Source organism: Mesocricetus auratus, unplaced genomic scaffold (assembly GCF_017639785.1).
Source record: "Mesocricetus auratus isolate SY011 unplaced genomic scaffold, BCM_Maur_2.0 Super-Scaffold_100045, whole genome shotgun sequence".
Lineage (NCBI taxonomy): Eukaryota > Metazoa > Chordata > Mammalia > Rodentia > Cricetidae > Mesocricetus > Mesocricetus auratus.
This window is the reverse complement of record NW_024429222.1, coordinates 6237724-6253659: the sequence shown is the minus strand read 5'-3', so window position 1 is coordinate 6253659 and position 15936 is coordinate 6237724. Positions and strand designations below refer to the sequence as shown.

The following is a 15936-nucleotide window of genomic DNA, read 5'->3' as shown; positions in this document are numbered from 1 at the left end:
TGTAAGTTGTCACATGCCTGATAGAAATTAAACACAGGTACTCTAGGAAAACACCCAGGGATCTTAACTACTAAGCTACTTCCTAACCCCAATCACCCTTAACATTTCTGGACTATGAAGTCCAGCACTCGGGAAGCAGAGGCAGGCAGATCTCTGGGAGTTTGAGGCCAACCTGGTCTACAGAGCAAGTGCCAGGATAGGCTCCAAAACTACACAGAGAAATCCTGTTTCGAAAAACAAAACAAAAACAAAAAAGAAAGCTTAACTATCAAGCCATCATTTATCTATAGTATTTTGAACATGGGTATATTATGGCTCATTTTATATATGCTATATTATGTTTAGATTATACCAGGTAAACATACTTAAGTGAAGGGAAATGAAATTCTGACATTTTTATTTTATCATGAGTAAGTTAGAAGTAGAGCTTAAGTCTCTTACATTTATATGATATTTTGGGGGTGGCAGTGATGGAACTCAGGCCTAGGACATCACCTTTTATAGGGAATCATTCTTTCACTAAGCTAGGTGACCATGCCCAATATTTTGTTTTTTACCCCATATATTATTTTATTTTTAGTTTTTCAAGACTGGGCTTCTGTAGATCAAGCTGGCCTGAAACTCAGAGATCTGCCTGCCTCTGCCTCCTGAGTGCTGGGATTAAAGGAGTGCACCTCCACTGCCAGGCTTGTACACCACTGACCATTTATTTGTTTTGTTTTGTTTGGTTCTTTTTTGAGGAAAGTCTCACTATAGTCTTGGCTGGGTAGATAGACCAAGCTAGCCACAAATTCAGAGAGCAGCCTACTTTGGGAGTGCTGAGATTGAAAAGGATGCACAATCATACCTAGCCTGTCCCATATTTTAAAGAACACAAATATTATACTTGATTATTCATACATTTTCATAAGCTATTAAGAAACACTGAAATGTATATTTTACTATATTTATTATCATTAAATGATAATTAAAAGTTTTACTACACACAGGTTTTCTCAAGAGAAACACATGTTAATCTGTCTGTATAAAGATAAGAGATCACATGTTAATCTGTCTGTATAAAAATAAAAGATCACCAAAAAGGTAGCATGAATTTTTAAAGAATTACACTCCTTGTTAGTCAAGAAATTTATTACCTGGAGATCATTTTGTGGATTCCAATCAGAATCAAAAATTATGCATGTATCAGCTGCAGTTAGGTTGATGCCTAGACCACCAGCTCGGGTACACAAGAGAAAAACGAATCGATCTGAGTCAGGTTTACTAAATCGATCTATAGCTGCTTGTCGAAGATTTCCTCTGACTCTCCCATCAATTCGCTCATATAAATATCTATTTAAATGAAAAGCAAAAATTTTAAATGTTGAATATAGTGAAAATGAAGATATGGTCTATCAATGGCAAAGTTAGTGCCCCTTTACCATACTATGTCTGCTGTAAAATTGAGAAACAGCATCATAACACATATTTTCTACACATGAAACACAAAGTAATATACAGATATAAATGTATTCATTCCTAGATGTACACAATACTTTGACAGAACCTCACAAGAAACTGTAAATGTTCTCTCAACTGATACAGCACATTTATAGAGGACAAATTGGAACACTGAACAAATCTTTTCGAGTCATTATACAAAGCAATAATTTATAACTTCTGTTATCCTTCCCCATTTTACCATCAATTTTTAAAAGCAATTTATGTGCATTGGTATTTTCCCTTCATGTACTTAGTTCTTAGAGTTACAGACATTCATAAGCTATTATGTGGGTGTTGGGGGTCAAACACAGGTCTTCTGAAAGAGCACAGCACTCTCAACTACTGAGCCATCACTCCAGGCCATAACGTTCAATTTTTTAAATTGCAAGATACCAAATATGTATCATTTCGAAAGCCATCACAGGAATTTAAATAGTATTCATTTGTCATACTTTCTCTGGTTCTTTCTACATATTTCTTACTCTTCAGTACAAAACAGAACATGACTTCTAAAGATACTTATAATTTAAAAAACAAAATAAAAAAACCCAGGATTTTCCATGAAATTCATCACTTAGGATATTTGAAATTTGTTTGCACATATTTATCTCCTCATAGGTCCTTTATATAAGGCCATCAAGAAAACCTATGAGGGGCTACAGAGATGGCCCCATGGTTAAGAGTTCTCACTGCTCTTTAAGAAAACCCAGGCTCAATTCTAAGCAGTCACACCCACACTAGATGGCTCACAACTGCTCCTAATTGCAATGCTTGGGTATCCGACTCCATCGGGCCTCCTTGGAAACCAGCACACATGGTTTATGGCACACATAAACTCACACAGACACTGTATATACATGAATAGCAAATAAGTATTCAAAAAAGAAAATGTAAGAATTTTTAAGGGCAATATTGTAAAACAATGATCTTATATGGTATAAAACTGAGAGCAGTACACATTTTAGTATGAGTTCTTAGAAATGCAAACCTCAGGTTCAAACCACAGTACTGCAAAGGAGAAAAGAAAGTCATAATGGAGCTTGGAAGATTTCCTTAGTTGTAAAAGTGATTGCTATATACATATGAGGACCTAAGTTTCAATCCACAGTATCCATGTAAAAGTGGTATCCAGGAATAGTGGCATGTACCTGTGATCAGGGCTAGGAAGAGGAGATAGGATCCTTAGGGCTTATAAGACAGCCATTCTAGACAATCAGTGAGCTCCAGGTATCAACACATACACATTTTTTACATACATAGTATACACACACTACACAAACTAGCAGTAAAAATGAACTATATAATTGTATGAATATGAACCTTTACTAAGGTAAAGTGACAAAAATCTTTCATAGTAAAATGAACAGTTAAAATTTCTGATTTCCTTTTATAATATGTTGATGAAATTGAATCTCTAACATAAAATATTCTAAGGGTTTTTTATTTCTCTACATAAATATTGATTACTCAATATTATTTTATTGTCATGAACCAAAAACTGAAATGGAATAACAAACTCATATTAAACAAATCAGAAAAGATAAAAATATAAAAAAATGTAATAGAGAGTTTAGGAATAATTTACAAGTTCTAGTTAGAACAAAAAAATAAAACATAAACACCAAAGTTTATGAATCAGGTAAAATACACAGTAGGCCTTTGTACCTTTTATGGATAAGATAGTCTTCCAGGATGTCAAGGCAGCGTACCATCTGAGAGAAGATAAGCACTTTATGGCCTCCTGCTTTCATTTTGGGAAGTAATTTATCGATGAGAACCAATTTCCCAGCAGACTGGATCATTGCTTGCAAGTGAAAGTCAGAAGCAGATGGATTGTATGTGTCTCGAAATTCTCCAAGTATTTTCTCCTCAGCACCTATTAGAGAAAGATGAAGTAAGGCAATTACCAGCTGCTTTAGTTTAAATAAAAATTGATACAAACTTTGTAGTGGCAGCTATATTGCTTTTACTAGAATTATTTAAGCTTGTGTCTAGCCCCCCCTCACACTAAAATGGCACTATTACTTTAACTGAAGATACACAGAATATCTTCAGTCTTTTAAACTCTTGATACAGACTTTTGTTTGCTAAATAGTAAATGGGTGCTTCTAGGAAAGAATGAACAAAATGATGGGCCTGCAGGGTACGGTGGCTCATGGAAACCTGACGCAGGAAGACTATTGGAGTGTTTGTCCCAGCCAAGCACTACTCAGCAAGACCTTACTTCCTACCCCAAAATCAAAACTGAATCAAACAAACAAGAAAACCCCACAAAACCAAAATAAAGCAAAACAACTGTGGCCTTAACACAAGAAAAAAAATGCATATACTTTTAAATATGCACATGCATATATATATATATATATATATATATACACACACACACACACACACACTTATATATACAAACACACACACACACACACACACACACACACACTGTTTGTTTGCTTGTTTTGTTTTTTAGAGGCAGGATTTCTTTGCATAGCCTTAGCTGTCCTGGATCTCTAAGATAGATTGAACTCCTAATCTTGTGACTTGGTATGTTCAAAGAAGACTACAATAAAAGTCACACTGTCTCTGACGCTAAGACACTTTTAAGCCTTCAGAAGAGCATTAAAAAAGTAATAACACTGGGACAGCTGCAAACAGGGTGCTTTGCTTACTTATTGATTACTATTTGTTGCAAAGGAAGATTTCTGTTGCAATTGCTTTTAGTTACCTTTGATAAGATATGGGTGATTACAGCATTTCCTGAGCTCCATCATGGTATTGACCAAGTTAGGTACATTAGTCTGCCCAGCGCCTTTAGATAAAAAGGAGAAGTTCTTCTCTAAGATAGCCCTATAGTATTTCTTTTGAATGTTGGTAAGCTCTACTTCAATAATAGTCTCTTCCTTAGGTGCCAATTTCTTTTCCACATCTTCTTTTAATCGTCTTAACATCATTGGTTTAAGGATAGCCTGAAGTTTCTGTACCTGAATAAAAGCAAGATAGAACTATATGAAATATCAGGATACATATAATTATCCATAGAAAGGAATTACAACAAAAGATTTGTTGACCTTGTTTAAAAGAACAATACCTGTTCTTCTGTTTTCAGATCTCCAAATTCTTGCATAAATGTGGATTCAGAAGGAAACCTTAAAGGTTCAAGAAAGTGAAGAAGGCTGAACAGTTCTTCAACTGTATTTTGGAGAGGAGTGCCAGTCAAGAGCACCTTATGTTCCTACAGAAAACAAGAACAAGTGAACAAATGGAAGCTCATATAGGTTACCACTGGTTCACTGTACTACAAGTAAGTAGTTTCTAACTATAATATTCACAAATAGATGAAAATGTAACAATATCCCCAAGATATTCAGCAATATATTAATTGAACCAATTGAGCCAATTAAAAGAACTCTTTAACAATTTTTTGAGTTATCACTTTCTATGATATTTTTACCTATTCATGCCTGTAAAAATTCTGAACATTTGAAGAAGCATATTTCAGGTATTTTTACGAATGAAAAGGTTATTTCTCTGTTTATACTTAATCATCATGTGAGAAATTTTGACTCAAATGAAGTTCATTTTTTAAGTTTGCATATTGATATTCAATTATTGAATCACTCAGGCTTTATAACCCAAATAAGTAAATGGATGACAGGAATATGCTTCCAACTATTGAACTCCATCAATTTTTAAGAGAAAATAAGAATGTTTTAATAACATAATTTTTACAATATTATTCGCTAATAACTTAAAAATTGATATATATACATATATATGTATGTGTGTGTCACTATCTCCACTTAAGTATCTGGTAAGAACTGGTCTCAAAAGACAGAGAAATGCAAATATCTAAATGAGGACTTGAACTAGGTTTACACATACATAAGGGCAAAAAAGGGTCATTTTAATTTTTATTGTATGTGATTCTTGAATATTTGTTCAAGTACTGAAGCACTAATTATGTAAGTAATTAAAAATTAAGAATGGTTTCAAACACATTTAAAAGAAGTAAACATGCAAACAATAATGACCTTAAGAACCTTTATTATTCATTACAGCAAACACCATGAACATATAAGAGTTGGTTTTTTTGGGTTGGTGAGACGGCTCAGAGCGTAAAGGTGTTTGCAGCTACACTTGTCGACCTGAGTGTGATCCTTAGAATCCATATGGTGGAAGGAGACAGAACTAACTTCTCCAGGTTGTCCTCTGGCTCTACATAAGTGCCATGAAGAAAAATAGGTTTGGGTTTTTCAAACATAAATGATACGAAAAATTTGGTGAAATGGCTTGTTTTTAAATAATTTCTTTTATTTTCTGAGGATAATCATACCATTTCTCTATTCCCTTTCCTCTTTTCAAGTTCTACCATATGCTCCCCATGCTCTTTTTCAAATTCAGGGGCTCTTTTCTCATTATACATAAGAGTACAACATGCTCACTCCATTCAAGGTTATTTGGATGCATTTGTTTTTCAGAGGGACGATTTGATACTGGATAACCAATTGTTATGCTCTTCCCTGAAGGAGACTATTTCTCCCACCCTGAGTATCCCTTAGTTAAGGCTACCTATAGTTCTTTGTGTAAGGTTGAGGCCTAGGGTCCTTCCCCATCACTTGTTCAGTTCGTGTTTAGGCAGTCATGTTGGTATAACTTTTTCAGTGTAGTTTGACATTACTAGGAGATTCAGTTTTTTATTTTTTGGTTTTTCAACACAGGGTTTCTCTGTATTGTTTTGGAGGCTGTCCTCGAACTCACAGAGATCTGCCTGCCTTTGCCTACCGAGTGCTGGGATTAAAGGCATGCGCCACCAAAGCCTGGCCTAAGAGATACAGTTGTATTAACAGCAAACTCCCTTGTTCCTTTGGCTCTTACAATTTTTCCAGCCCCCTCTTCCAAAAAGATCCCAGCGCTTCAGATTAAGTTCTATTGTACATGTATCTCTGTTTGGGCTTGGCTTCACAACTAGGCATTTTGATTGGTTGTGGTTTTTTTGATAAAGGTTTCCATTTCTTGCAAAGAGAAGCTTCCTTGATGTGGAGATAGAAATAGACTTTTAATTATGGAATTTAAGGTTTGAAATTTCATGGGCTTATTTTTCTTTTCAATAGTACATATCTACAGGTTTCTTCTTCTCATTTTTATTTTATGTGTATGGGTGTTTTATCTGAATGAATATGTAACACATGCAGATCTGGTGCTACAGAGGCTACAATAGGATGTAGGATGCCCTAGAACTAGATACTGATATTCATGTAGATGCTATTAACTGAACCTGGGTCTACTGTCAGAGAAACGAATGCTCTAAACTGTTGAGATATCTCTCCAGGCCCCTTTCTTTTAATTCTATAATTAAATCTTGTCTTAAAAAGTGGTATGGTGGGGCTAGAAAGATAGCTCAGTGGTTATGGGCACTGACTGCTCTTCCAGAGGATCTGGGTTTAAATCTCAGCATCCACATGGAGGCTAACAACTGTAACTCCAAGATCTGACACCCTCACACAGACATACAGGCAGGCAAAAGACAAATGCAAAAAATAAAAATAAAAATAAAATTATTAGGGGCTGGAGAGATGGCTCAGTGAATAAGAGCACTGGCTTTTCTTCCAGAGGTCATGAGTTAACTACATGTAGCTCACAACCATCTTTAAAAGGTATAAGAGGGATCTTATACCTTTTTAAAGCAAAAATTTGATAGAACGCTCATATACACAACATAAATAAATTTAAAAGAAAGTGGTAAGTAAGGCAAAATGAGCTAAATACTTGAATTAACATGCTTTTAGTTCTGGCACTTAGAAAACATGGGCAGGTGAATCTGAGTTTGAGGCAAGCATGGTGTACATAATGAGTTCCAAGATAGCCAGAATAACCCTGTTTTGAAAAACCAAAACTGAAAAACAAAAACAACCCCCCTTCTCAAAACTACAATTCTATTAAATTCAATTCTATAGAAAATGATGATTTAGCACTAGTTTTGAATCTTCATGGTCCTTTACTATATAGTTAGTAAACTAAGTCAAAATGATACTTTAAGCTACTCACTAGATTCATGAGTTTCAGACCTTCCAGAAGTTTACAATTTTTATTTTTTAACCTGTGTGCTTCATCAATAATCACACACCGCCATTCAATTGCATTAAGTTCTCCACAGCCCCCAAGAATCATTTCAAAGGTAGTGATGATGGCTTGGAATCGGTAAGCTCCTCGAATGATGCGCCCCTAGAAATTACAAATACAATGCATTGGTAGAATATCTTAATTTCACTTTTTATTTCTACTAGATGGCATAAAATGTATTAATAACATTTGTTATAAACCAATTCTCATTAATAGTTTTACATATACAGATAATGAAAAGTTTCATTATTTGAAATATATTAGATAGCTGTTCAATAATACTGTCAAAAAGTCATACTTATGGGGCTGGAAGGATAGCTCAGACAGTAAAGTGCTTCCTTGGCAAGCTTGAGAACCTCAGTTCAATTCCTAGCACCTATGGAAAAAGTCAGTTTAGTCAGCTCAGTGTGGTTTCACTAGGCAGGAGTAGTCAAGAGGCAGCCTGGGTATAGAAGATGAGTCTAGCCTAATTGAATTCTAGGACAAAGAGAAAACCTATCTCAAAGGGAGGATGATACCCAAGGTTGTTCTCCAGCTTTCATATGCCATGTATACACACACACACACACACACACACACACACACACGCGCGCGCACACACACGCACGTTGTGGGATAATCTTTTTATACAATGTGAAGATGTGTCTGTCTTACCTCATGTGCCTAAGGCACATTCTGATTGGTTTAATAAAGAGCTGAATGGCCAATAACTGAGCAGGAGAGAATAAGGCAGGACTTCCAAGGAGAAAAAGGAATTCATAGGAAAGAATCAGAAAGGCAGACATTCACCTGAGAGATGTAGAGGAAGTTGGATGTATAGTATGGAGGACAGGTAACAAACCATGTGGCAGAATATAGATTAATATGTTATATATAAATTGTAAGTTATAAGATATATATATGTTATAATTGGGAACAAAATCTAAGGTTAAGCTTTCATAACAAGTCTCCATGTCATTATTCAGTAGCTGGCAGTCCAAAGAAAGACCACACACACACACACACACACACACACACACACACACACACACACACACACACACACACGTGCGCGCACACACAAAGCACGGCTATACATGTGTATTATTTAAACATTTATCCAAGTAAACATATCCTAATAAAATGTCCCAAGAAAGGAATTGAAGCCAAAAGCTACGTGGTGGTGGCTCATGCCATTGATCCCAGCACTCAGCAAGCAGAAGCAGGCAGATCTCTGAACTGAAGACCAGTCTGGTTTACAGAGTCAGTTCAAAGATAGCCAGGGCTACACATAAAGAAACCCTGCCTCGAAAAGCAAAAACCAAACAAAAAAAGAATGTGAGGTCAAGTGTGGTGGCATACATCTTTAATCCCAGAAGAGAAGGGAGAAGTAGGCTGATCTCTATAGGTTAGAATCCAGCCTGGTCTACATAATGAGCCCTAAATCTTCATGGCTCCATAGTTAGAGATAGGAAGGGTTGAGGGGAAACTAAGTCAATTTAAAAATTGATCGTTATAAAATCTGGCCAAGGAGATTTCAGTATTAATGTTTAGTATTTACATCTATGTATTCACATTTACAAAGACAAACAAAAATGAGCATCATAATAGCCATGTAAATAATTTATTCAGTATATATTAGTATATATGTACTAGTCTTGTTCTACTTGCTGTTGGTATAAATGGAAGTAAAACAAGTTTAAGTATTATCCAAGTGGAACCTACATGTTAATGCTCCTAATATAGGACAATCCCTGTAAGAAAAAGAGTAAGTATTGTGACATAGGGTATGGAATAAGAGTATGATCATTGCAACCTTACACATGATAACTGAGAGGTGATACATAAGACCTGTGCTGATATCTAGAAATCTGGAAAGAATGCATACCTGATAAAAGCAACCAGCACAAAGGGCTTAAGGTATCTCTGTTTATTCTCAGATGACAGTGAGGCCTTGCTGTAAGTAGTTTAGAAAGGTAAGAGCATAAGGCAGACGTCAATGTACCTGGACACTGACAGCAAGGAATAATCCACCAACAAGAAACTGGTGAGGCCATCTGACAGGGTCAGGGATTTGTGGCTGCTACAGTGAAAATGGTATAAAGATGCCACAGACAGGGTCATAAGAACTGAAGGTGTGGTCAGAAGTGGCCAGATATGATACTTCTTGAAGGAAGCAACAACAGGTTCTCTTATGTTACAAGTGTAGAATGGCACAAGGAAAAGACTCAAAACTTTAGAGCAGTGGTTCTCAACCTTTGGGCCAAGACCCTACATGCATCACATATCAGATATGATGAATATCAAATATTTACAATAAGATTCACAATAGTAACAAAATTAAGTTATGAAGTAGCAGCAAAATTATTTTATGGTTGGGAGTCACCACAGCATGAGGAACTGTATTAAAGGGTCGCAGCATTAGGAAGAGTGAGAACCACGGCTCTAGAGCTTTGGCTTGAATAGCTGGATGATGGAGCTGTAGTCCTGTACATGTTAAGTTTTGGATATGCATTAGCTATATGCAAAGTGGAGATGATAACTAGATATTTTACAGGACTCTGAAATTTAGGAATGCATTTAGATATAGTTTGGGGGAGTTTCTGTCATAATCTAAAATTATGCTCATGAATGAAATCTCTGAGCGAATTAGACTAGTCAACTATCCCAGAAGGTTAGAGGGATGGGAGTTATAAAGTCAAAGAACCTAATAATCTTAATTGCAAGTGAGACAAAACTCTTGGGTATGAAAAGAACAAAAGTCAAGAAAAATTGTGTCTTCTTACTTAGTTTCATTTTTGGTTTGTTTTGTAGTTTATCTTACACTAGTTTTACATACTGTCCACTAAGTTAGACAGCAGCTCCAATAGAGTAGTACTACCATAGGTACAAAGTACAAACTTGTGGCATTTAACGACTTTGAGATCAGATTATGTATGATTAATTATACTTCTGCCATGTTCTTTTACTATAATCTACATATTTTCTTTATGATTCATTTCACTCAAGTATAAAGCTAATTCATTAAAATTTATTTTACAAGGTTGCAATTATAAAGATTAGGTAAAAGAATATATGCAAACTATTTAAAATAACACTTGGTGCTGGGTGTTGGTGGCACATGCCTTTAATCCCAGGACTAGGGAGGCAGAGGCAGGTGGATCTCTGTGAGTCTTAGGCTAGAGCAAGTTCCAGGACAGCCTCCAAAATATTACAGAGAAGCCCTGTCTTGAAAAAACCAAATGAAAAAAAAAAAAACACTTGGCACACAGTAAATAATTGCTTATAGATATGATTTCCTTATGTTATTCTTTCCCGAGAAAAATACAGCAAAGTTTTGTGACTACTACAACTCTTAAGCTATTAAAAAAAATCAAAAACATTATGAAATATCCAACTAATTTTAAAATATATTTGTGAGACTTAAGTCTAAAAGTTGTATCTACACTTACTTTATAGAGCAGGTCTATTTTGTTCATTATGAGTCATTTTGAAATTAAAAATCTCTTCAGCTAATATTTTGGAAGCTTTAACATTAATCATAAAATACAATATTTGATATATAGCACTCAGTTTACTGTACATTAAGAGTCTCTTAGCTTCATACTACGTACTAAACTATCATGTTTATATTAAAGTTATAGCTTAGATATAAACACCTCTTAATATCTCACAATTTTAGTTGTGTTTTCTTAAAAAGTAAATTCAGAAACTAGGCATGGAAGCATATGCCTGTAATACCAGTATTTGGAAGCTAAAGCAGAAAGACTCCCATGAGTTTAAGGACAGACTGGGCTATCCAGCAGGACTCCTATCTTAAAAAATAAATGAAAATAAGAGGTATGCGATTACTTTTTATGATGCTATAGGGCTTTGTAATTCTGCACTTATTTGCTAAGGATAATATAGTATGTAAAGGAATCAAACTAGAATCCAAGATGCCATAGACATTATAAAAGTGCAAATGGGTAGTTTTAGACTGACAATGAAATAAATGATTGTATATATGCTTAATTTCATACACATGCAATAGTTTCAACTTTGTAAGCAGGAAAGTGATGTTATGCAAGCAAATCTGGCTATGCCACGCATTCTCAGTAGGAAATATAACAGAAAACCAATTATAATTGGAAAGAAAAGCACAGGTTATGCATACTATCTTGCTTTGACTTCTATTGTCATCATATGGCCATACTGCATAGTAATTATTTTAAGACAAAGTAATGAATGAAAGGAAGGATGTTTAGGTGTGACTTATATAGCTAGCCAAACCTGTTCCAATTAAAAATATAATTCTGTCTCAACTATGTTTATTGATTTCTTTTTATTTCTGCATGATTTTTTTTAATCAGAAACATTCATATTAACATTCAAGACCACAACTTGGAATACTACGTCTTACATTTTGTTTGGTCTCTGTTCCTGAGTCTCTCATGATCAGAGGGAATCATACATACTAGGCGGTCAAAGGGAAACATGCATGCTAGGTGGTCAGAGGGAATCATACATACTAGTCAGGAGCTTTAGTGTGGAGATTCCCCTGCCAGCCTAGAAACCAAATTAAACAGATAAACAACTCTAAAGTCAACATATATTGAACAAGAAAATGAACCTTAGACTCACTTCAATATGCATTGAATGTCATACTAGTCACCAAAAAGTAAACATTTAAAGAGAGGATAGTGGAGGAACAAGAGGGTGACCAAAGACAGTTATATCAAGAAATAATGTATATTTAAATGGAATTGGAAAAATAAATTATTGTAGTTAAAAATTATAAACAACAATCAAGTTTTACATTTGTATAAATCAATACTATGCTATAGCGAACAAATATCAAACTGGCTTTACTCATTGCTTTTCAGCTACTAAATCTATCACAATATAAATATGAATGAGCTTAACATAAACTAAGTATACAATTAAAATTTATATCAAATTATAAATTATAAACATGTAATACTATCTTATTCAGCTGTAGTCTTTTAAAAAAATAAACAAAATCAGTAATAACACACCTGTGAATCCCTGAAGTACATCTCATATTGCTGTATCATTTGTCTGCTAATCAAGCTCCCGTGGTAAACTACAACATTGATATCAGTCCATGTACGGAATTCTCTTTCCCAATTTGCAATGGTAGAAAGTGGTGCGATAATCAGGAAAGGTCCTCTTATACCAGTCAGAAGGATTTCATGGAGGAATGTGATTGACTGAATGGTTTTGCCAAGACCCATTTCATCTGCTAAAATGCAGTTTCGTCTGAAATAAATAAATATATTATCCATGCATACGCACATTGGGCTTTCCTGAATACTATTGTTTTTAAAGATAAACATACAAAAAGAAGCAAAGATCCAATGAAACTACTTGTATTTATAAAGACATAAAACATTGCTAATGTAGAGTAAGCTCAAGATTACAATTTTATTATAATCCTGTAAGGAAACACTAAATACTGTTATAGCTTCAAATAAAAGATATTGCTCAGTAAGTGTTTGATTTTTAAGAGTGAATGGCAAGAGCAAGGCATGTCAAATATTCAGGAAGCATTTATTAAATACCTTCTATTATCTCAGGACAGTATGAGAAGATGGGATACAAAAGAAAGAGAACATGTTCTCTGCCTTCCAGGGGCTTGTATCTATTAGAGAAGCAGATATGCAAATACATAAATAAGTAGTCTTGCAATGTGCTATTGTAGAACAAATTTAGCACTGGCTTTTATCTGTGGCTTTGTGTTAGAAGAGCCCACAGAGCTTGAAAAACAAGCAAACAAACAAACAAACGAAAAAAAAAACAAACAGATAACTAGGTCTTTCCACTATACATTCTGATTCAGTGTGTATGGAATGAGATCTAAGCAGCTGCAATTTCTAAAATAAATTCCACAGAAGATTTTGCTATGTGGCCAGTAGATGTTCTTATGGAAACCAGAGGGACATGACAATAAATAATAAACTGGCTAGAACAAAGGAGGAAGCTTCAGGTCCATTTTTAATAAGGTTTTTCAAAGGGCAAAGCAAAAACAAAATTAGAAGTAGAAGTAAAAGAAAGGTTCCAACTAGGGAACCAAAAGTTGTTTTAATATGATCAACAAGGTAAAGGAGAATGGATGACAAATTAGTGAGGTTAAGTCAGAACCTTGAATAGAAGAGATTAGATGTCATTCTGTCATGCAAAGTCAGGCACTAAAAATCTATTAAAAACAGAAAAAACAAAGTTTGTATTGTAAGTTTTATGACAGTGCTATGGTAGATAAGATAAATAGCAAGGTACTATAATAATACAGGGAAGAAAGTTCAGGCACAGAGACTAAAGAAAAGTTAAGGCAGCATATGCCAGAGTTATGATGACTTGGCCCTGTTCACCAACTATATGTATGGGGTAACAGTCAGACTTGAGTTTAGATGAGTAAATGAATTGTGTTATTATGGGAAAGAACAAGTTTGACATGTAGAAAATAGAAATCAAGATTAATTTGAATTTATTATATATCTAAAGAAACTGTTGAATCACATATTCAGGCAACTAAAGACAAAAAATATGGGATCATGGTTCAAAGACTTAGGGATAAAGTTATGGAGCCATTAAAATATTGGATAGTCTAAATTGGGAGTGGGTATAGTGTTGTGAAGTCTAAGAGAGGAAAACTATGGAATCTGAGAAACGAATATAAGATAAAATCTTGGGCAAGGGGAGAAAAGTAACAGATAAAATATAGAAGATGAATGAACAAACCGCTGAGAGTAATAGTCATAGAGATGCTAAAGATCTTGGAGTCACACTGTAGAAGGTGTTGGAAATAAGAATGAGAAGTTTAAAGGGAGAAATGGCAAACTGTATATTTTTAACACAGGAGACATGAATTGAGGCTAAGAATATTCCACTAACTAGGAAATAAGAAACTTCTGAGAAGCAAGAGAAACAAAATCCAAAGCTGGCTATACAGCACAAAGCCTGTAATCCTGGTGAGACTAATTCAGAAGGACTATCATGAGTTTGAGGTTATCCTGCTCTACACAGTGACTTTTCAACTAAAATAGGCTATCAACTGAACAAACAATAGAAATCTAGACTGTGACATATTGAAAAGAAAATTGGGGAAGCGGATGTGAGGGGGGAGCTCTAGTTTTGCAGAGAAGATACAAAGGGAGCTTGAGGTACTTAGTAGGAATGGCAGAGTCAAAGGATTTACAGTTTTCTATTTCATTTTTATGAATAAATATGCAAATTGTCCATATACTTAGGCAACCAAGCCTTCCAGCAAAGCCTGAAGATATAAAAGGAGAGAGCTTACTGAAAATGGCACAAGACAGCATTAAGAGAGAAGGTAGTGTGATTTAATCATGGTTGTGACAGATGAGGTTAGTGCTATGAAGGGTTACATTTGCAAAAATGCTAGAAGGATTGGATATTAAAGTAGGCAAGAATTTGAGAATTCTAAGTCTGTTGTCTCTGGTTCTTTATGAAGCAGTCACATAGAGAAAGTGATCACAACAGAATCATGGTAAGGTATTAGAGGAAAAAGGTGAAAGTTTAGACCAGGCAATATAGAAATGCAAAGGGGTACTAATGAGAGAAGACAATTTTTAAAATGTATTATTATTTTACCTGGATGATTCTCTTGGAAGAAATAATGACTAATAGTGAGAAAATATAAATCAGAGACAAGAACACTGCATGGGCTAGTAGGTAATTCTCATGCAACTTAACTGAATCACATAACTCATCATAATTCACAACTTAGAAGAAAGAGATGAGGCTTAAGGCAGGGAAAATGGATTTTCAAACAAGAATCATTTGATAGTCTGCACATAGTACTATTTTAACTCCTTTGAAATTAATTTTTATCTCAATAAATTACTTGATATATGTCCTATAAAGCATTTTGAACATCATAGAAAATGAACAATAGCCAAAGGAAAATCACTGTCATGTTCCCATAATTTTATGTTTACTCATTAATTTACAGTCTATGTCATTTGAGACTTAAATTAAATATTAGAGCTGTACATAATTTCTACATGTGTTAACATACAGCTCATTCTACAGATACAATTGTTGACATAAATTATATATCGAAAAGCTAAAACACACTGGATAGTTTGAGACTACAGGAAAGGTATTCCAAATTTAACTATTAATCAACAAACATGAGAGTGATACATACATAAAGGAAGCAATGTTGAAACTGGCATCCAAAATCATAAATTACATTATTTTTCTGAGGTATCTTCATTTTAAATAATAAAGATTTCCTGGCAAAAAGAGTAAGGCTACAAAAGTATCTATTTTAATTAACATATTTTGGCATATAGAAAAAAAGGAATACAGTAAAATCTTCTTACGATATGC

At 34.6% G+C, this 15936-nt stretch overlaps 1 protein-coding gene across 12 annotated transcripts in view; it reads right to left on the bottom strand.

Annotated features, from left to right (window-relative positions):
* Positions 1-15936, bottom strand: part of Chd9 (chromodomain helicase DNA binding protein 9) — a 212040-nt gene that overhangs the window by 55166 nt on the left and 140938 nt on the right. For all 12 annotated transcript variants that reach the window (XM_021232466.2, XM_021232461.2, XM_021232467.2 and 9 more), the window contains 6 exons: positions 12597-12840; positions 7525-7701; positions 4568-4711; positions 4205-4460; positions 3148-3358; positions 1137-1332 (listed from right to left, as the gene is read on the bottom strand). In XM_021232466.2, the coding sequence (XP_021088125.1) occupies positions 1137-1332; positions 3148-3358; positions 4205-4460; positions 4568-4711; positions 7525-7701; positions 12597-12840 (1228 nt within the window). The remainder of the gene's footprint in view (positions 1-1136; positions 1333-3147; positions 3359-4204; positions 4461-4567; positions 4712-7524; positions 7702-12596; positions 12841-15936) is intronic.